General features: G+C 40.9%; 1 protein-coding gene across 1 annotated transcript in view; it reads right to left on the reverse strand.

Moving 5' to 3' along the window:
* Positions 1-22,796, reverse strand: part of si:ch211-186j3.6 (neural-cadherin) — a 283,762-nt gene that overhangs the window by 83,315 nt on the left and 177,651 nt on the right. Inside the window, exon 26 of the mRNA XM_053428876.1 lies at positions 16,573-16,850. Within this exon, the coding sequence (XP_053284851.1) occupies positions 16,573-16,850 (278 nt within the window). The remainder of the gene's footprint in view (positions 1-16,572; positions 16,851-22,796) is intronic.

The following is a 22,796-nucleotide window of genomic DNA, read 5'->3' on the forward strand; positions in this document are numbered from 1 at the left end:
GGGTGTGGCGCCTTGATTTAAGTTTGGCGAATTGGTCGATCACTTTGTCATCATTGATGCCTCCCACCAACTCTCTCTCAATTGACATCACTGCCAGATCATTGAGTCTTTCCTGGCCCATGGTGCGCCGGAGCCAAGTGTGTAGCCGGCGAAGAGCACTGAATGACCTCTCACAGCTGCAGCTACTGACTGGGATGGTAAGGGCCACCTGCAAGACCGCCTTCAATGATGGGAACATCATGGGATCTAGAAGCTTAAACACACTCAGAATGTCCGGGATGGCTTCTGGCCCCTTCCTGCTTAAAAAGCTTTTCGCCACCAAGACCTCTTCTGAGGCTAGCTGGATGTTGTAATGCGAGGCTAGTTTGTCGAGGGACTGCATGCACAGAAAGGTGTTGGAGGCAGGGTGACATGCTTGGATGCCAATCATGACATCGCTCCCAACACTGGAAAAACGATTCTCCAGCTCACTGGTCATTCGATCAATGCAGGGGTAGAAGAGCCTTTGCTTGAGATGCTCTGATGATTCTTCAAGCAGGTCTGAGCTGGACCCACATGACACCTCCACAACATAGTCTTCCATCCTCTTCTGTTTCCTTCTGGGACCGAGAGAGGGCTCCTCGATGTTGTTCTCTTGGCAAATATTCTTTGCCATGGAATAGATATCTTCAGCCACCTGTGATGTTCGCTGGCTGACCAAGGTCTCATTTACAGCACTTTTGTATTGAATTGCATGCGCCAGGTCGACAGTTTCTTTTTGAAGAAACTTGTGGAACCCCTCAGTGATGCCCAGCAACTGTTTGAACATAGCCAACATGTAGACCAGGGACAGTTTGCATAACTTGGAATGCAGACCTATCGCTGTCGGCGTGTTGATTATCTGAAGCGTTTTTACTACTGCAGGAAAATTCTTCAGCAGGGCCTTGACTGAGTTCAACTGGCATGACCATCGGGTTGTTGATATTTGCACAAGCTCTTCCTGCACGATGTTGAGCTCTCTCTGAACAGCAGCAAACTGATCGTGGTTGATTATAGACACACTAAAAAATGCGTAGAGGTTCTCCAGCAGATCAAAAAAATCTCTTGCTTCAGGAATCGCCTTGCAGGTGTGGCAAAGGACAAGGTTCAGTTCATGTGCATAACAATGCACATAGACAGCCTCTGGGTGTTTTTCCCTGAAACGGGCTTGAACCCCTCGAATTGATCCACTCATAACCGCCGCACCGTCATAAGTTTGTGCCACAACTTTCAGGTTAGCAATATTGTTTGACACGAGAACCTGCTCCACCGCGTTTGTAATTGCTTCGGCACCATAGCCATCCAGTTTGTTCAAGCTCAGAAATCGCTCCTTGATGTTACCCTCTGGTGCAACATAACGCACACACACAGAGAGTTGTTCTGTGTGCCCATCCTTAGCCTCGTCTGCCATTACTGCATACATGGTTGATTCTTGCACTTCTTGAATTATCTGGGCTGTGACCTCGGTAGAGCAGCATTTTATCAATTCAATTTGGGAAGAAGGTGAGAGGTATGTTGTATTGGCTGGAGTTTCGTATCTCTGCAGGAAAGGGTCGAATTTCTTCAGCATGTTCATGCATTCAAGGAAGTTCCCTCGGTTGGGGCTGTCCTCCTTTTCGTTTTGGCCACGAAAAGCAAGGCCCTGTTTGGCCAGAAAGGTAGTTACTGACAAAATGCGTTGGAGATACTGCCTTCTTTCAGTTATCTCCACTACACTTGCAGTTTGTAGCTGCTCAGTTATGTCCCCATGGACCTTGGTGGCTTTAAAGCTTGTCCATGCCACCATTGAGGCCTTGTGCAGTGAAGTTTTTTCATGGTCCCTAAAGGAATCTAGAGCCCTCTTCCAGTTTGTGTAGCCTGTGCAGGCCAGACCATCTTTGTTCTGCCTACCTAGCTGATTGCTGAACAATCTACAACAAAAGCAGAACGCTGAATTTTGGCTTACTGAATATTCTAGCCAGTTAAAAGCGTCGTACCAGCCCTTCTGGAAGCACCTCTTTTGAAGTCCAAACTGTCTAAAGGGGAACTGGATATCTTTAACTTGTTTAGGACCTGTTTCTGTGTTTCCTAAATCTGTCATTCCTGTCTTTTCTTGATTTGGGCAAGGTCCAGGGTCCTCCACTCCCTCTCTGTCGTCTTCAACTGCCTGTCCTTTCTCTGTGTGTGTTTCTGTTTCTGCCTCAAACTCACTCTCCCTGCTTGATTGTATTATCTGAAATATACACAAGATACACTACTTACTATAGTGTTGTTGTGTCATTGTTCAGACTTTACAATCAAATTCTCTTTTTCTCACTCACCTCCACCTCACTTGCTCGTCCTGCCCTTTCATCATCATCGAGCTCTCCTTCTCCCTCTCTCTCTTTACTCTGAACATACCAGAGTGAACAATAAAGATATCTTATCAAAGTGATTTGTCTCGTCAAAATGGCATTTCTGAACTAAACAGCAATGATTATTATATCACTCTAAATAAACTCATCTCTTGCACTTCTGTATATTTCTAACATAAGCCTATTACACATTTTCTCACTGCTCTCAACTTACTTTTCTTATTTTCTGGGGCTGCCCAAAAAAGTGACGAATGTCACTTCTACCTTTCCTCTTGCTCATGATGACACTAACTGTGAATGAAAGTTAACTGTTATTAAACTGCTTGAAATTATTTTATCATAATACATTTCAACATTAACTGACACTTTCCTGAAACTCCATGTGGAATTGACAAATATACTTTAATACACACTTAGATAGAGGGTCGTTTATCTATTCATTTATTACAATTTTGGCTTTGCTTAAAAGTATAGTCCAATGCTTTTTACATTTACCCACACCAGTTAATTTCAATCTTATTTTATTTTAAAGTGAAAATTTCCAAATACTAGTAAATGATTTTGAACTACTGTTCTGCACCACAATTAGTTTTTGCTGTAGACGCTTGGTGGTTAAAAACTGCATTGCATGTGTGATTTGTGTTTTTTGACCCTCCTGTGTTACCTTAGTTTAGTTTGAGCAAGAGAGCACAGCATGTCAGTTAATTCTCATCTTTGTTGTCCTGAGAGAGTCTCAGTCCCTGAGTATTTATGTTTAAAGGAGCTAAATCACTTTTGTGGCATAGCAAGTATGTTTGTTAATTTTCTGAATGTTTAATTGTAGCTTAAATTCGGCGATGCTAATCTCGGCAGCATTGTACATTGAGAATGCATTGTAAGTTAGCATTGAAGCTAGCGGGACCTAAAAGCCCTTTTCACAAACACACAAACAAACACACACACACACACACACCGCCTTTCATCACCCTCACACTCAATGAATTCCTGCTTGTCTTTGTTTTGTGTCTGTTTTCCTTTTTTTGTTGCATAAAATCTAGGCTAGCTTTTCATGTAGGCTAACTAAACCACATAACGGTTGTTGTCATGTCTCTCTGCTTTTTTGTCTTTTACTTAATCAGTTGCTAAAAAAGAGAGCATCAGTCCTAACTTATCTTGCCTTACCTGGCTTGGTTTGTTATAGCATCATCAGATACAGTATGGTATTTCACCGCAAATTAGCATACAACTTTCACAGCTTTCCTCACTTAGAGATGGTTGCTATCTATGCCAACAATGTGGATATGCTGCCCGTTCTATGGCCAGGGGAGAAACTGGAGCAATTCATCTAAATTTTCTAAAACATACAGGACTGCTTTGGAAAAACGTTTGCTTTATAATCAGCGAATGTTATCGCGGGGCTATAATTAAAAAAAAAAAAAAAAAATTGATGCGAAATTGATCCGGGGCTATTCATAAAACATCCGGGGCTAAAGCCCCGGACGCCCAGGGCTAACGACGCCCCTGGTGAGTGGAAAACACCACTCTGATCGCAATCTTCCTCCTTGTTTTCAAACCACTGCATTTTATTCTTTTACACATCTCTCTGAGCCTTGTTGTTCTCTCCTCTCAGGCAGCCATCTCTATCAGCCTTCTCTCTCTCACGCCATCTGTTTCACTGATGCAGACGTTCTCATTAGTGGCAAAACCACAGGGAGAATCACCATATCACTGGGGAACTCCTCTCCCAGTGTCTCCACACATCCAAGAATTCATTTGTCCTGTCACTTCCTGTCAAAATTCTACCTCACACCTCCTCTTCAGTCAATCCTTCAATCCATTTGTTCTACCATCTTTTTTATATTGTAAACATTTTTGTACATGCAATCAATTCATCGGAGCCGCTCTTCTCATATTCATTAGTGCAGGTTTTTTATACATAATATTATTTGATCCAGATCTGATTTTAATCAAACAAAACAAGCAGACACAGGATTTTCTCTTGGAACAAAGATTAAAAAGAAAACCTTTTGAAATGTATTAATTAAAGTACATACTTGTGGCAAGAGCGTAGCTGATTGTACTGTCAGCAGAAACATTAGAATATCTGCCCAGATTTGTCAAAGACCCAGGAACAGTAGAACTACTGAACTATTTTTGAGCATGAATCAAAGGCAACTAGTGTTTTGTGAGGCTCTTAAAAATGGTTCACCTCAGATCCACAAGCCTGGGAAACTTCAAGGAAGGCCAGTTAACCTCATATCACACAGAGAATCTTCACAGGTAAAACTTCTGAACTACTATCCAGGAACATGGATTGTGGATCAGGAGGAAATATCCCAACTGGGCCCAAAGATGTAAGGGACATACACCCAGGTCTGATCCGCCTGTGGTGGGCCTGCCTTAGCAGAGGGTGTCCTGTGATTAAAAGGCAGAAACACTTGTAGACGCTAAAGTGCACAACTGAAGATTCCCTGTCCCTAACAACCGCTGGTGGTCGCTACCATCTGCTGACATCTGCAAGTGCAGAGGACGTTCACACATACAAGGGATATTCACCATCTTGTTCTATGTTCTGAAATTATTGTTGTGGGATGAGAAATGAGTCAAAATACTGCTTCGCAAGCTTCCTCCCCTCTCCCACTTAAAACAATTCTGGCATAAAATTTGTTCAAAAATATTGGTCTGAAGAACTTCTAATTGCACTGAAAACTATGACTGTATCAAATGTGTTGGAACATTTTCTGATTTTTTTTTTTTTCTTCTTTCCTGGTACTCAGTGGTAGATGGACATATTTGTTGTTATTGATTGTTTTGCACTACAAAAGATTAATTTCCTACTTGGACTATGACATGTATCTTAATAATCTCAATCAACAAATACTACGAACCCATGTGCTATATCCTGAAGTATAAAGTATTTAGCTGAGGTACAATTATTTTTGTGTTCTTTGAGCTCAGTTGGAAACTAGAGAACATTAATCAGTTTATCACAAATAATTATAATAAATGAGTTATAGACTTGCTGCTGTTACGAAGCCCAAAATACAGATTTCAAAAGACTGAATCAAGCACAAGTATCTCTTCTATGCAGTAGATATTTAATCGCTCATTAGTCATCCATGTGAATGTGATATGTGGGTGAGAAAGAGAGAAAGAAAGGAACAACCTCCTTAATGAATTTTATGAGAAAGCCTTGCATCCCTCGGGCAAAATAAAAATTCCCCTCACTCTCTCAATCCACCTGTTCTTAGCAATTATGGACAACACAATTTTGCACACACGGCCTCCCCCCCTGACTACACGCACACACACACAGCTCAGGAAATGAGGTATTTCTCCAGGGCTATCCCTCTGCTCCTAATAAGGGAATTGTTCAATGGTTTGTGTTATTCACACCTCGACAGCTTCTCAAGATATCTGAAACCACGCATACAAGACACCTGTGGGGACTTTAAATTGACATATACATTGATTTCCTGGAGGCCGACCCCAACCATAACCCCTACTTGCTTGACTACGAATTAGACACTCATTCCAACTACCATTCCTCTGATTAGAACCCGGTTTCCACTTCCTCGTCAACCAGTTCCTATGTCCAGGAGAAGAGCTTGTTGTCTTCCTGTGTTGGAGGCAAAAACCACTGGAAATGGTAATTTCGCACAGTGAGTGACGATGCTTTAATTTCTGTGATCGCCTGCTGCTCACATTTTTACCTGGGTAAAACCTAAGAGACATCTAGATGATGATAATTTGCCGTTGATCTCAACAGACAGGAAAGCAGTCAATGGATGTAAGGGCCATACGGTTGAGATGAGGTTGAGGTTATAATGGCAAAAGTGGAGATCTTTCAATTCAACTAACATCCTGCACCCAGACCCCTGTTGTAAAGGCTTTGGCTCCAACTCCTCCAAAGGCTCCCCGAACAAAGAGGAGAGGCTACTGACCTGGGGCATTCCAGCCACCTCCAAGTCAGCGACATTAACCTCTTTAACACCAGAATAAGCTGGTACAAGCAGGTTTTCTAAATGATTGTAACTGAGTCATGTATCAGATGTCACACAACTGCAAGCTCTCTCACCTCCTTGTTTTCTCTAATTAGCGGGTTCACCATGGTGTCTTGTTTCCATCCGTCTCCTGCCGAGCGGAGATGGAGCTGATAAAAAACCCACCTCTACTGCTGAGTTTTTATGACCCGGGAGTAAATGTTGTTTGTGTCTATTCCCATTAAAGGCAAAAGACAGATTTTAGTTATTGTTTAACAAGATAACTTTTTACTGTTGAGTTTCTCACAGATTTTGCGTAATTATCAAAGCTGCAGTTTTGTGTTGCTGTTATGAACAAAGCCAGTGACTGCAGCACCAAGGTTGCAAAGTTGAGCTGGAGCCAAAGCAACTAGTTAGTCTGACTTTAACAACCTATATGAGTTATTATACAGAACCTCAGTGGCAAGCCAGTAAATGTTTTGAGCTGTGTCAAGAGCGTGTGCAGTTGTCAATGACGAGGTATTAAACAAACTTTCTTCTTCTTGTTTCATTCAACATTATATGCCAACATTGGTGTGTGTATACTGCTGTCTCTCACTGGTAATGTTGATTCCTGACTATACCAGAGAAAAAGTGTCACCTCCAAAGATTAGAGAGAAGAAGAAAGGGTACTAATTAACTGGAAGTGCCCTGCAGCTCAAACGGGCTCAAAGTTAAAATGAGTGTATTAGTCAGCAGGTGAATCTTGCTCTGGATTCTGTTGTTCAAAACAGCAGCCACGGTCAAGGTGTGACTGCTCTGCTGAGTACAGGGATTAGGTAAGAGGAGAGAAGACACTGCGTTATATTAATCAGTGTTCAAAATGATATGACACATGGTCACTTGATTTGTTTGTCCCTTTCCTTCCCTATTGAGAGGGTTCATGGCACAACACCTGCACCAGGTAGACGACAGACTTCAAATCTTGGCAGCATGAGGAAGCTTCGATCAGTGCTTCCTTGTTGCCGTCTCAGAGAGTGAGGTGTGTGATCTTTAGATGCCCTAAACCTTGGGATTTGTTTATTTCTCTGTTGAGTATATCTACACATTTATGATTTTATTTTTCTGAACGTTGCTTGAAATGCCTCCACAGGCAACATGGTCAAAGAATCGTCTGGATCAGGTGCTCATCAGAGACTCTGAGAAGCTGGAGCTAAAGATCATGCCTGAGGAAGAGAAACGGCAGCTGGACGCGTGGTGTGCTCCTTTAGTTCTTATCAGTATTCTTGTTACTAATACCTAGATAAGTATTTTGTCAGCCAGTTATTTGTATTTTGGGATTTTTTTAAACATTCTTTGAGTCATGTAATGAGTCATATAACGAATGTAGAATAAGGCCACTTTATACAGAACCCCGAGTGTAATTTTAATTTGGTTAAGTAAGTAGTACAAGTAAGTTTCTGATTATAAATAACTTAAAATAAATATTAATATTTATAGTGTTAATATTGGGAAAACAAGAGTAGTCCAAAGAGTAAAATTCTCAGTTATAAACAAAAAAATATGTTTAATATGTATTAATTGTTTATTCTTTATTCAGAAGGAAATCACTAGGGAAAATACCTATGATAAAGGCTATAATGACAGCTGGAGATATTTCAGCCAAGATAATCAAAACATGCATTAATACATTTAAAACCAGCTAAATAACACGTCACCATAATCAGCCATAAACGTGATGGCAATATTCTGCTAGGAATATAAAGTCAAACCCTGTTGAATTCTCTGAGTGCTCAAATTGACCTGAGGATGTTTATTTTCCAATCTAAATTTGAACGTTACTCATCAAGCTGTGACTACTTAACGTTACAGAACCACAACTGCCAAGTTTCCAGAGGATTTAAACCATCACTCTGTTCGCACACACATATAATATCTGGACGTGTATGATTGTGTATGACGGCACGCCTGTATTTTCATTTTGTCAATGTCATCCTAATTCTCAGAGGGAAAGACAATCTGAGACATAGTTTTAGTCACAATGGCCAAGCCCTTCAATCCTCTTAAGGCAGCTTTGTTTTGCTCATTCCCTGTCTGATGGGAATTGTGTTTGTCAACGTTGGACCAGGAGCTGTAATCCCAGCCCCAGCCCACAAAACCCTCACTAACAAAATCTCTTTATTAATCCCACTGCCTCGGTTATCTACATGTTCTTCCTTCAATCTTTGAGCAGAATGTATCTGCCTGGGTTATAGATGGGGTCATTTCTGAAAGCCTCCGCAACACACAACTGTCCTCCAGCTATTCTAACTTTTAACAACTCATATCTCATCTGAATTTATTATTTCACTTCTCTCGTGCTTTTCTTTTCTTTTCTACTCCTTTCTGCTTCCATGTTCTTTCATCATTTCCTATTTTCTCTCCATATTCTGGAGTTATTCCCCCACTTATATTCCTCTGGTCTACTTTTCCCTTACCCTCAGCTTTCCTTTCCATTTCTTTTTTAATTTCCTCCATTTGTCTCCTCTCTGGTTTTCTCCATCTCTGACATTTTGCCTCCTCTCCTGTCCTCCCCTGAACCTGGTGAAATCACACAGCAGATGTTTCAGTGCCCAGCTACTGTAGTTTGACTGAGAATGTGACAATCAGCGGCAGCGGCTGTGTCTCTGGGTTGACAACTTCTGCTCCGCTCTGCCTTCTTCTCTCCCTGTCATCTATTTGGCTGATGCCTCACAAAGAAACATTCTGCTCCTCCATTGTGGCCCACACTCGCTTTGTATAAAGAGACGTGCAGCAGGGTATGTTAGAGACAGCAGAAGCTGCAATTTATCATATCCAGATTTAAGCCATGCTCACAGTTTAGTGTTATGTAACCCATTAGGGTTTGTACCAGCAAGTTAGAATACGTTTTTAAAAACCCAGTATAAGCAAAAGTTGTGTCTTTTGAGTTAACATTTTTAAGAAACAGTACATTTAAACTGTACTTTTGTAAGATTTTAACCAAACTTAATTCTAAATTAAATACAACTGAATAGTTTCTTTGCCTCAACCTGATCAAGTAGGTTTCCAGCCAAAACCTAACCAACCATACTGTTAGCAATGTGTTTATCATTGTTACCTTTATTCCTTCCACGTGTCCCTACTCTTGCTCATATCTGAGCCAGGATCGGGGAAAAAACACCTTTATGTCTTTTGAGGTTGACGGACTTTAGCATTTGTTAAGTTGAACTAATGCAAGTTGTTTACGAAAGATGATGAAACACTAACAGTACTATTCTAACAAAAGTCGAAGATGTATATCATACAACCAGAATTCAAAGAAAATTAAAAAAAACAATGACAACTATGATTATGTTCAATAATGCATTGGTCAAGAAGGCTTCCAAAACTATCAAGACATCTTCTCCAATATGTAATAATAATATGCAGAGCAATGCAATATTGTTTATGGATTACACGTATAGGAAGAAAATGGCCATATTTCTGACAATAGTGTTTGCATGTGTGAGTGTGTGAGTATGTGTGTGTTTGCGTGCATGTGTGTAATCCAGGGATTAGGTCTACCGTTGATCCAGCCAGTCATCCTGCTCTGGTCCAGCAGTGAGCCAGATTACATGCTGGCTCCAGCCAGCCAGACTCAAATCCTGCCCTTTTCACTCACTGCCTCTAATTAAATGAAGCTGAAGGGTAAAATGAACTTCTTCAAGACACAGCAAGAAAGCTCAGTGGACACACGCTCTATGAGACTATGTGTTCATGTGGATTTACGTAGATTCAGAGGGAGTGTGTATGTGTGTTTGTGGGGCAAAACAAGCAGGTTTGTGTCATGTTTGAACGTAAAACACATGTAGGAGCATCTGCTACAACATTCAGTGATGTCTGAAATCTGCCAAGGTCTGTAGTGCTGTATATGTGCTTTATAATTTGTGTAGGAAATGTATCGCATAAGAGCTACACTTTATTTTGGTCCCAATCATATGGCATCTTGATGTAACTCCATTGAAGGAATGCAAACTTATTTAATATGTATATTAAATTGCACCACAATGCATCCACACTTATACCATCATGCCTGAATCGGCATATCACATGACCATACACATATACTAGCGATGTCTGCACCAATGTAAACAGGCGGCAGATTGTCTACTCTGCAGTTGGTTGATTACTTTCATAAAGCTACAAACAAGAAACAGGAACGGTGAACTAGACTTGCATTCACCACTGATAGATGAGGTCAATAACATTCTCACAAGGGAAAAGGATTGTGTGATAAAAGGGTGACTGATGTCTAATTCAGGAGGCAAACATTTGCCTGATAATTTACATACAACCCTAAATTTAACACCTGAAACGAGTCCTACAGCGCTTCCAAGACACTAAGAGGCTTGAAAACGTCAATGCGATAATGATTATCTCTGCCGAGAAGGTTCTGTTTTTACCTCAGTCCATTTGTTTGTTGGTTGCTTTGATTGTTAGCAGGGTTGCATAAAAACAACTTAACAGATTTCCGTGAAATTTGTTGGAAGGATGAAATATGCGTCAGGGAAGAACCCATTAAAACGATGGTGCTGATTCAGATCAGGGGCGGATGCAGTTTTTTTTCACTTTCTTTTACGGTGCCAGGTAGGGTGTTTTTCCCAGGGAATCATTTGTGGATCTGGATGAAATAAATCAGGCACATTTAGGGAAATGATGTCCAAAAGATATTACCGTTGATATAGTTTCAGGGGCCGAGTAAAGATTTCATTGGGCCTTTTTTGTCCTGCGTGTCTTGTGTTCAAGCAGACATGTGAAATATCATGAGTCACAGTCTGAATACTATTCGAACAGAGAGTTCAAATGTGTTCAGATAAAATGTTATTAAGCATTTCAGACCAAATTGAAATCCATTAAAGTCCAATTGAAATAATTTCTACACATACATAAGCAATGTGTTATTAAACATTATATTGATAGTTTTGCAATGTTTGGTGGAAAACTAAAAAAAATATTTTGGCGAAATACTCTGAGTTGAATTGGCAACAGAGTTCGCCCAGGAGTTAACCTTCCAAACATGTACAATGCAGCAGGTTTTCTCCTGCTAACAATAGCGTGACATCAACGTCACCTCCTTTATTTACCAGTGACAGCATAGATCTCAACAATGTACAGGAAAGAAGATTTCAGCCTTCTTTTGGGAACCACTGCAGGAATTGACTTGTAATTTCATCATAACGTTCACATTCTGCATGGAGTTACAGTTGAGACAGTGATAAAAGCCTGGTGTTTCATTTAATTGGTTGCAAAGAGCCCTTCACTTCCACCATTAAAGATCTGAGCCTCAGGATACACAGAGCATCAGGCTGAATTACACAAAGTTAAACAGGGTCGCCATGTCTCCTCTACCACTCCAAGCCCCAAAGAAGTTATTTTCATCATCATGTTTGCAGTTAAAAGGATTTGTTGAAACACTCTCACCCCACTTCTGGCCTTGTTTACAGAGTATTTTATGCTAATGAAGACACTCTCCTTCAGTTCACTTGTTTGCCATGGATTTGAAACAAGAACTGGCAGTATGTGACAGCTAACATGCCGGATTTTTCATCTCGTACGCGGCTGTGAAAGGTTTGATTCTATTTATAACGCAACCGAGGCAAACAGGAGCTGTATTTTGAGACTATGCACGTCAGGATCTGTAACAGTGAAAAGCCAGGCAGTTACACCCTGTCAGGGAACTGCAGAGTACTGACGTCTGCACCCACCGAGGCCCTGTAAACGAAATGTTGTGAACTCAAATACTGGAAAATCTGCACACAGCCCCTAGGCAATAACACTGATGCATTGACTTTTGCGGTGAACAATTGGAAGAAGGGAGGACAGTGAGACAGGCCGGGGGGGGGGGGTACAATGTTTAATGTGACTAAAGTTAACCTGAAGTCAACCTTAACTAAACCTCAGTGAGTGTTACTGTTTAAAAATTCACACTATATATTGTTTACAGGTTGAATTTTAAAAGGATAAAATCTATTTTCTTCCAAGTATTTGTTATACACACAGTATGTGGAGCAGGACGATATACCGTGACTACAGCTAAGACACAGTGGTATATTCAACTTCAACTTCCAACTTTATTTGTCCCCGTAGGGCAATTAGGGTTTACAGCTAGGGCTACAACACATAAGACATAGAACATTAAAGAACATGAACTTATAGTACAATAGGGGATCAGCGGTTCTCTCTCTGTAATACAAATAGCCACCATCAGGGACATGGTCATCAGAGACATCACCTTGTCACTGTCACCACCACCATACAAGAGCCATATTGTCTTTTGTGTTGTCTCATGTCATTGAAAAAACTCACAAAAGCCAAGGGATAAGCCTTTCTCACAATAACTCTTACCCCATCCTGAAGTTAAATCTAAACTATTTAATCTCTCTCTCTATATATAAAAACATTTATTGAATATTTCAGTACATATTATAAACAATTATATATATGTAGATGAATTCTCTAAAACAACAAATTCAGGATGAGTCTTGGCAGCATATAAATGTCTCCAGCTTAGACACAGTGGTGCTTTGAGCTAAACGCTAATGTCTGCCAACATTCTTCCACTGACAATGCTGATGTGCTGATGTCGAGCGGCTTCTATGTTTTTCATGTTTACCATTTGAGGCTTTGCAATTCAACATGCTGGCATTGGATAATGAGTGCGAAACACAAGGTACAAACTTAAGCTGATGAGAATGAGAATGAGAATTACTTGTGCAGGTATTTATTCATAAAAACTTTAAAAATAAACATTTTAAGAATTGATCAGATGATGGTGGAAGAAGCAGAGCTGAAAAAAACGGTGAATAAACATAGTGGTTTAATTAAACCGTCTCAAACATGCCTGCTGATACTGCACTCCTTTCCTCATTCTGTAGCTGCCACTGCCAATACTGCAAACACATCCCTATTCATATTTGCAATGCCCCGACAACATGAAGATGTGTGTTTAGCTGTAGCAGCTGTTTACAGTTGTAACAAGGTTCACAAATTCCCTTTAGCGTGAATAAAAATACTAATTGCGACTTCATTTGAATTCAATCTCATCTACAGTTGCAGTGCCTCAGAGAGAAACACCCTACACCATTGTTAATGAGCGAAACGGGTGTGAAAAGAACTGGGAGTTGAGATTAAGAGCTCAGTGTTTACAGGCTTATTACATCATTTGCCGCCACAGCGTTAAATAAAAGTTTCTGTCAGTGCCATAGGGCAGAACCTTTTTTTCTGATTGTGTCAAGTGTTGTGAAGTGAATCACCATCAATTGAGAAAGAGTTTGCCTCTTAACCAAACACAGCATGAACTCACTCCCACTGTTACAAAAAAACACCACGGCACAGTCTCAGAAGTATACACTTTGAGGTTCTGTAGACTCTGTTCCTTTTCTTCAACCTGCTCTGTCCTCTTCCACTTGCTCTCCTGCTTTCCTTTTCACAAAACATTGCACCAGTCCTCATTCACCATGGCTAGACATGACTGAAAGCCAAAATTACATCCTAGAATGTTTCATGTTTTAAGTGCTTTTTGTCTACTTCTTGACATTTATTTGACAACCCCTTCGAGCTTCTTTGCAGTCGGCTTATTAAGAGCATCAGCTAAACAGGCCTGATTTGTTGTGTCATGCTTCTTTCAGACACAACAACCAAACAGCAGACATCACATCCCGCAGTCTGCAGCTACTTGAGTCTGGAGGCCAGGTCATAGACCAGCTCGGCTGCCGGAATGGGAATTCTCTACGTCTGGCAGAAAGAAAAAAGTCGGCATAAAACTAGCACCACGAGATGTTTAGTGATCTTGATCCATCAACAGAGAGCATTCTAACCCAAGGACATGCCTCACTGTGAGCTTTCTTTTTCAATGACAGCATGAGCTGCTTTACATTTCTCTCTTACGTCTGCTCTCCCTGCCTGATACTTCTCACAAGCTGCAAGATGAACTATCAAGTGCAGAGACTTACACACACACACACACACACACACACGTAATCACTGTTCAAACATACTTCTAATTTCCTGACACTATTCCTAATTCACCATAACATTTGATAAAGATTGACTTTTAAGCTTTTTAAATGGAAAATATGTAATGTCTTTAATCATGGGGGACCGTGCTTATGTCCAGTGTGTGAGTCACACTATGCATCTTAGTATGGAGGCTAACACTGTATGTTTAGCATTTTGTACTGTAACAAATATTGTTACACTAAATTTACACTAAATGTGGGTAAGAGCCTTATATCTCCATGTAGTCACTCTGAAGATTGTCAGTTTGTATGTACATGTTCTCTATTGGTTATTTGTGATCACACGGGCAAGGTCATGATTCAGACCAGCCTTCTTGGGCTTGGGATCGACACTGCACTGTGCTCCCCAACTTCGGCTGTTCAATCCCCTGCATCCGCTTGTGTTGAGCCGTGGAGAAGCATTGCTCGTCCACAGGCAGAGCTGGAATAGCATTGTAATAAAGCAAATGGACGAAGATAAACAAGTAAACAGCCTACAACCTTACTTCCACGTCAGTCACAGTTTCAGGGCTTGGTACACTAGGTCCATTGGAGTACAGTCACAGTTAGTTTCTACGGTTCTGGCATAGTTTCTGTACAGCTGTGTTGGTTTCAGTGGCTCAGACCTGTACTATCCAACACAAGCAGGACAAGATACAAAAAAATGATGATCTCCGAATTTAGCCCTCCATAGCCTGACAACAACAAAGAATAATGGGATGGCCATGAAAAGACACAACTGTAAGAAACAGAGGTACACTCCTGTCACAAATACAAATACAAAGGTCCTGCAGTGTCAGATGTGCTACCTGCACTGCTTCAACTTCAGTGTCTCAGAATCATACACAAACAGGCACACACACATATTACCGTACAACCTTGTTCAAATTTACCCTTTTGCACTTTTCGTTTTTTTTTGTCGTGCCCATCATTCCCATTGTCCCAGCTCACTGGATTCTTACTGCTGGTCTCTTTCAAAATTACATATTTGGATTCAATCAAATATAAATACAATAATCATTTTGCCAGTGAGGGGGACAGTCAAGAATTAATAACTGCATGTGATAATCCTTTGTTCGGCAAAAAGCTAAAGCAGACTGGTAAAACACGGTGTGAAATCAACTCAGTACATATTGTGAGCTGGCTCATACCAACATTTCGACGCCAAGTTTCAAGATCACTGTTTAGTCAGATTAAACCAAGAATGTAATTTCACTAATGACATGCATAGAGGAAACACAGTTATGTATGTAAACTGTTTCACAACATTGCCTCATCGCGTTCATCTTTGTACTTTTCACCAACTTCTACAAAATACTGCTATAGTCAGGACTCAACTCAATAAGGGGTCGGCAACCTTTACTATCAAACTAACCATTTTGCCGCCTCTTCCACCAAATAAAATTCGCCTGGAGCCGCAAAAACTTTTAAATAGGACAGCTTATACATTTTTATGCTTAGTGTTGAGCCAGTTCGCACTTAAAATGAACAAGTTTAAAGTTCAGTTCATGCAGATGAAAATGAACTAGTTCAACTTCATAGTTAAATTCATAAGATTTTGAACTAAGTTCCAGTTCCAAAAATGAACTAGTTTTTGTTCCATTTTTTATTTGGATGATTAAGGTGAAAGAGTTACGATCATGTGATAAGTTATTAATCTATGGTGTCGGATCATGTCTGCATGTCACTCCGGTCCCTTTAACACTGAGTACTGACTGTGCGTCACATCACGTGTTGTTGTGTGTGTGTTTGTGTTAGTTGACGGGCGTAAACACATTTTCTCTCGCTCCTGGTATTTCATATGATGGCCTGATAGGATGCTGATTTAAAAAATTTACGTGAGTGAAGTTCAACTCATGAAAACTAATTTGTTCAGTTCATCATTGAAAAAATATATAATTGTTCATGCAAAATACTGTACAGGGAGCCACCGCAGAGGGACTGAAGAGCTGCATGCAGAGCCGACCCCTGTCCTTTATGATGAGATAGATAACTAGTTATAACTATTGTATTAATTTCAAGCTAAAGGAGGAGTTTTACCCAGAGAAAATAAATCTTACTGTTTCCATCTTACAGGCCGTTGCGACCTCAAGGCAGGCAAACATAAACCATTCATGATGATACCTAAAATGTAACTGCAGAAATCAGGGGTGAAACAACATATAATTTGTTCTATCGACCTTAATAAGCTACCCTTAATACCCTAAGGCTCTGTTTTAGATACACTGTTCATTTTCAACTCACCTGTAACCGTGCTGTGTGTCCACACACACTCCACCGTTGAAGCAGGGGTTTCTGGGATATGCGGCGCAGGGCTGATGGGACAGCTCTCTACCTGTGCAGGAGCACGCAGCGGTGGATTCCACTGTCACAGATACAAGACTCATAGTCCCACAATCCACCACCGTGGGTGTGTCTCGAACATTCAAAACGCTTGTGCAGCCCCCGGTCCCGGCACACTCTGAGGAGGGACACTCATCCGCCCGCACCTGGGACACGCTGACCTGCAGGAACGACTGGAGCTGCATGGAGAAAGACAGAGACGAGGATGAAACACAAGATGGCACTTTAGTAAAAGCTGTTTTATTTTATTTTAGGTGACCTGAACTCCAGAGAAAAGAGGCCCTACAATAGAGTTTGCACAAGCATCTCTACTCACCATTATGCATCATTTAGTCTTTTAAACTCTTTTAACAAAAATCCCTCAGCAGCTTCCCACCCACAAACAGGTATAAACCACACTGTGGATTTAATACATTACTGGAGCTTATTCCACAGTCTGATCAGAAATCCATCTTATCACAGATAAATGTCTAAACCTCAACCCAGATCCAAACCTAAACCTCAACTTAAAACTTAATACCCAAGTAAATCATACTCAAGTAAATATAAATTTTAAATAATGACTCAGGGTAAAAAAGTGGCATACAATGTGGTGAAAGAGACGAGGGATAAGCAACAGCTGGCAGACAGAAGCAACACGAAGAACTGATCTTCAGCTCTGTGCCACGTTATACTGGCTCAAATCTGATCTAGCTGGAGAAAATTGCTTTTAAAGGTGTGATTGATTGCTGATGTTATAGTTCAAGTTATTTGCTCTTTCAAAATGTCTTTGAGCATTGTTAAAAGCAGTATACAAATCATTTATCTTAATCGTATTTGTATACCTGCTTATTTTTGATGATTTAATTAAACGGAGTCCAATCCAGCTATAGCATGAGTGTTTTACTGGCATACTTGGCCACAGCTTGTCAGTGTCCAGTGTATACCTCTACAATTCTGTCTTAAACCAACATATACACATGATGGGGGTTAATCCCATCCTTAATCAAAAGTAAATGGGTTTTAGTGATAATAGTAAACTAAAAGTAATAGTTTACCCAGACTTACTACTTTGTCTGTATGAGTGCAATGGCAAAAGGAATGAATGAAAATCCAGGGACTGACATGCATCCAACATGTGACTCTATGACAAATAGCCCTCATTGCTCCATAACGTCTAGCTAATGTAGTTTACACAGACCAATAAACACATACGCACACACTGACAAACAGCAAAACGATGATGTGGAAAGTGCAGGTTCAGTTAAGGAATGCCTTACACTACAGTAGGCAGGTTTAATAGAAATCAAGCTGTCCTTTTCTGCACCAATTCCTGAAAAATTGGGCTAAAGGGTGATGAGCTAAAAGGAAACTATGCCTCTCTAGGTTGAGCTGTTTGATAAAGCAATCGAAAGGAAATTGAAATGGAAATTGGATATGTGCCGAATGTGAATGTGTGTGTGTGTGTGTGTGTGTGTGTGTGTGTGGGTGTGGGGGGGGGGGGGGGGGGGGGGGTTGCGTGTGTGTATGTGGGTGTGCTTGCATCTGGTTGTGCTGGTAAGAGTGACACTGGTCAGGTAGCTTTCCACTGACTTTAAAAACACAGTCTTGTACTCAAGCTGAGGAGGCATGCCTCGGGGATTGCATGCATGCATAGACCCACAGGTTCACACACAAACACACACACACACGCACACAAACACAATGTGTAAGTGTTGAACCGAAGCGGAGGTCACTTGATGCTCAATGTTCTGGACTGATTGGACCTCATTCAGTGTGACTGGATTGTGTTCACTAACCGTGCACTTCACATCTACTCCACTTGTTTCCCTTGAAATGGCCTGTGCTGAAGAGGCTGCAACTTTAATACAGGTTATGTTTTATGGATCGGTGATATCGCTGAGTGATTCTCGCATCCCTTGAGCCATACACTTGCCACTACCAGCTGTGGTCTTTTTTCCATTCAAAATCACTGACTCTCATTTTAACCACATGTGACATCAATGCTCCTTTTGATAGTCAGTGCTTCTATTCTTTTTTCCCCTAGACTTTAATGTTGTGAGGATATACGCAGCCTTTTGTGAATTAATTGAAACAAGTGGGAATGATGAATGGTTAATGAAGAAGAGGGCCTGTTACTTATCATATATGTATATCTCTAAAAAACTTCCTCCCTCTGCTTACAGTGCCATTCAATTCTACAAGACTGTGGCAACCCTTTGTAACACACTGGGAGAACACCACTGCTCTATACTGTGATTGGCTCTAAACCCCGACTGAAAGTCTTCATATATATTATTTTCCTGGAGAAACTCACACAGCTGATTGGCTACAATGTTTTCTAAGATTTTAGACATGAAGGGGAGATTAGATATTGGTCTGTAATTGGCTAAAACCTCTGGGTCTAGGGTGGGTTTTTCGAGTAGGGGTTTGATTACAGCTATTTTAAAAGACTGTGGTACATAACCTGATGATAATGACAAATTGATTTTGTTAAGTAACAAACTATCAATTTGGCGTATAATTTCTTGAAGTAATTTTGTAGGAATGTGATCTAAGATACAGGTTGTTGGTTTAGTACCTAAGATTATTTTGGTTAGCTGATCACAGGTGATCAGAGAGAAGCTGTCTAAAGAACTGGTAGGATTCTCAGCCGTTTCTGAGATCTCTGTTGTTGGGAGGCGCTATTGAGTCTAATGTTAATCGTAATGAGTCTGCAGAGCTATCGACGAGGTGGTCGATCTCAATGGAGCTCGGGTTTTTAAAGAATTTGTTCTTTATATCTACGGATAATACGGGTTTCAATGTAATTGGAATTATTTTCTTAAATTTAGCTACAGCAATATCAGGTAGACATCTAGAAAATTAGTTTTGTATTAGTGGCATATATTCAGTTATTGAAAAATTGAAGGTTATTAATTTATGGTCTGATAGAACTGGATTGCGCGGAAATACTGTTAAATGTTCAATTCCGACACCGTACAATAATACAAGGTCAAGTGTGTGGTTACAACAATGAGTAGGTTGGTGTACACACTGACTGAAACCAATTGAGTCTAGTATCTAAATAAATGCTACGCTAAGGCTCTGAGGGTTAAGGACAGAGGCTGTCACACCAATGTTAAAGTCCTATGAGACGAATTGTGATTTGTGAATATGGGCTATACAAATAACATTTTATTGATTGATTAAGAATCACTTAAGCCTCTTAAAAGTCCTACTCCTCCCAACAGTTGTTCAGGGCTGAGATGCTTTGGAGAAAACCTATATCTTTCCCCAATCTTAACTGTGAGGGGGAATTCTCAGGAAATTCAATCCAAACTGTGTATATACGACCCCTGGTGTCTGCTGTGTATTATTCAGACGTTGTGAAGTCATGAGGAACACTGCTAATGTGAAAACCAGCAAAGATGGCATGGTTTTTTACAAATTTAATCTAGCAGATAATAGAAGATATAACCATGTTAAACAGGCGTGTGACAGGAAAACCTTGAGAAACAGGATGACTTCCACAAGTAACGAGGGCTCACTCAATCATTTTACGAGAAGAGAAACCAGAATGTATCACAAGCCTCGGCCTTCACAGTCAGTAGAGCTCTCCACTCCTCAAAAAACCCGATGAGGAAATATCTTTTGGTGATTCATCCATCCAGTGACGTTCAGAGACGTTGAAGCTGTTCTGACAGATTGCAGTGAAACCTAGCTATACCTGTCCGTACATTTGATAGGGCTGGCAAAGGACAAAACAGTCTGTTTTCGCCTGCCTCTTGAGCCCCTCCTCTGATTGGCTGACTGCCCTTTGAGTTACACGCGACCAGGCTGCATTTGACGATTTCTGGCTGTAAACACAGCTGAAAGTGACGTTGGTATGTTTGGATACTGCTATAAAAGAACAGTCACATATTTACAGTCGGTTACAACAGGATGTTTCTGAAAGGTAATTTAACATCGTCCTCATGTTTGTTCAAGTTTTAGTTGGACAGTCGGTCAATGTAGGAGCAACGTCCCGAGTTACAGTACGGAGTTTCACAACAGAGTTTCAGTCCCGAGTAACGTCTAGGTTACACAGCCACACGGTACGTTAGAAGAAATAAAGAGTAACCGCTGGTATCAAACAGTAACGTTCTTAGGAGGAATGGAGGAATTTTCCTTGCATCCCTCCATGTTTGCAGTGTTTCTGCAGTGTTGTTTGTTGTGGTTAGCCTGTGGTAGCTAACAAGCTGCTAGCTCAGCAACAAGTCTGCTTGGTGCCGTGTTCGGTGTGAAGGGGTGGTGCTGGAGTGGACAGGGAGGGGGGGGGGGGGGGGTACAGAGGCTGGACTGGTACCGGCTTGGTGGGGCTGAGAGACGAGTGTGATCCCGAGTGACATCATACGGGGGAGGAAGTAAGAGAACGGACTGAGTGAAAAAGTCTGCGGAGTGACTGTTTTCATACTTTGAGGCTCCCTACTGACCCCTTCAAGTATAAAGGATAGTAAAATCCCAGACAATTTATTTTCCAGAATATGGCCCCTTTAATGTTTAATACTAATTTAGTTTGAGTCACTGTAACATTAACAGAACATGAAGGGGAAATACGGAAGCAGTGTATTTACCAAACCTTTGGAGACAAAACGTACTGAACATGTTGAACACACATTGATAGGTTTCTTTGTTTTTTTTTAATAATGAATAGTTGATTCATGAATAGCTTATGAAAAGCATTGGGATCAATTGTAACTGGTCAATTAAAAGGTGAACATGACAAACTTAATTATAATGGCTAGATTCTGACAATCGCATTAATTTAATACTCTAAACACTCTGTGGTGGAGTATGACTTTGCAATATGAACTTGTGTTAATGAAACCTGTGTGTTTGCATCAACAGAGTCTCTCCTTGCTGGCATCTTCTCAGCAGGAGATAATGCATCCTTGGAATCTCTGACATTAAGCCAACGAGACACAGTCAGGCAGTGAAGAGCAAAACAAGTGGGGGAGGGGGGAGAAGGGCGAAGATGAGGAAAAGCGCGACAGTGTAGGGGGGTGGACACAAGGACGCAGGGAGCACGGTCAGTGACAGAGATAGTAGGAAGATATCTGGGGATATCTCCCTACTATGTCTGTCACATGGCTGGTGGCCAACAGAGATATTTATCTGAAATAACCGTATCCAGTGTGAAGGTAAATTACTATGGTATTACCATGCTGTTGACTCCTAAATGAAGACTTTTTTCAAGCAAACAAAATTTCAAGAAAAACGCATTTCATTTAATTTTCATCTTGAAATATTACTTTTAAATTGCTTTATAACCAAGAAAACACTTAATCTCACATTGTAGTCTTTTAACCCTGGTATGGCTCAAAGGAAATTCGTATGGCCCATTCGGTTTGAATGTAGAGCTGAGGGAATGCAAGGAAAGGCATACACTCAAACTTTCGGAGGCAGACGAGTGTGTATAGAAAGCAGAACCACAGGGATGTATTGTCCCTTGGACTATTGTTTCAGTGCACTGAGGAGATTCAACAGTCCTCTGCACTGCCCTCGGTGCCACATTAATATAATGACAAGATGAACATTGGTATCTGAGCGCCATACCAATGATTTTTTCTAAGTCGAAATTCAATATGGTATCATTAAAAGTCAAGTGGAGCGTGCTGGATTGAAAACACAGAGGGATAAGTTCCATTATTGAGGTTAAGATGGGAGTAATAGAGATATAGGGAATAAAGATTTGTTTTAAATCTCCTACTTCTAAAGTATTACTGGAGAATTGAGCACATTAATAATAAGCGCTCCTCCATCTTCTGCACCCCCTACCTACCTGTTCCACCCGCCGCCTCCGCCCCTTTCCTCCCCCGTCCACCAGCTATCCCCCCGCTCTATTTCTCAAGCGCTCGTTCATCCTTTCCCTCGCCACGCTTCACATCTCATTCTGATCAATGTCTTCTCCAGAGAACCTGGCTGAATTCAGATGAAACGCTCGGCCCTCTCCTCACAAATCACACCTGAAAGCCTTGGCTACCTCTCCGCTTACACATCTTTCCTCTCTGCTTCTCTCTGTGGCCACACTTTGCTCATATTAGAATAAAAAGAGCTCATCTACGCTTGCATGCTTTCCTCCCCGTCTCACCTTTCTCTCCTTGGCAATGGTCTCATGAAACAAA

This window comes from Pleuronectes platessa, chromosome 1 (genome assembly GCF_947347685.1).
Source record: "Pleuronectes platessa chromosome 1, fPlePla1.1, whole genome shotgun sequence".
In the NCBI taxonomy this organism is placed as follows: domain Eukaryota; kingdom Metazoa; phylum Chordata; class Actinopteri; order Pleuronectiformes; family Pleuronectidae; genus Pleuronectes; species Pleuronectes platessa.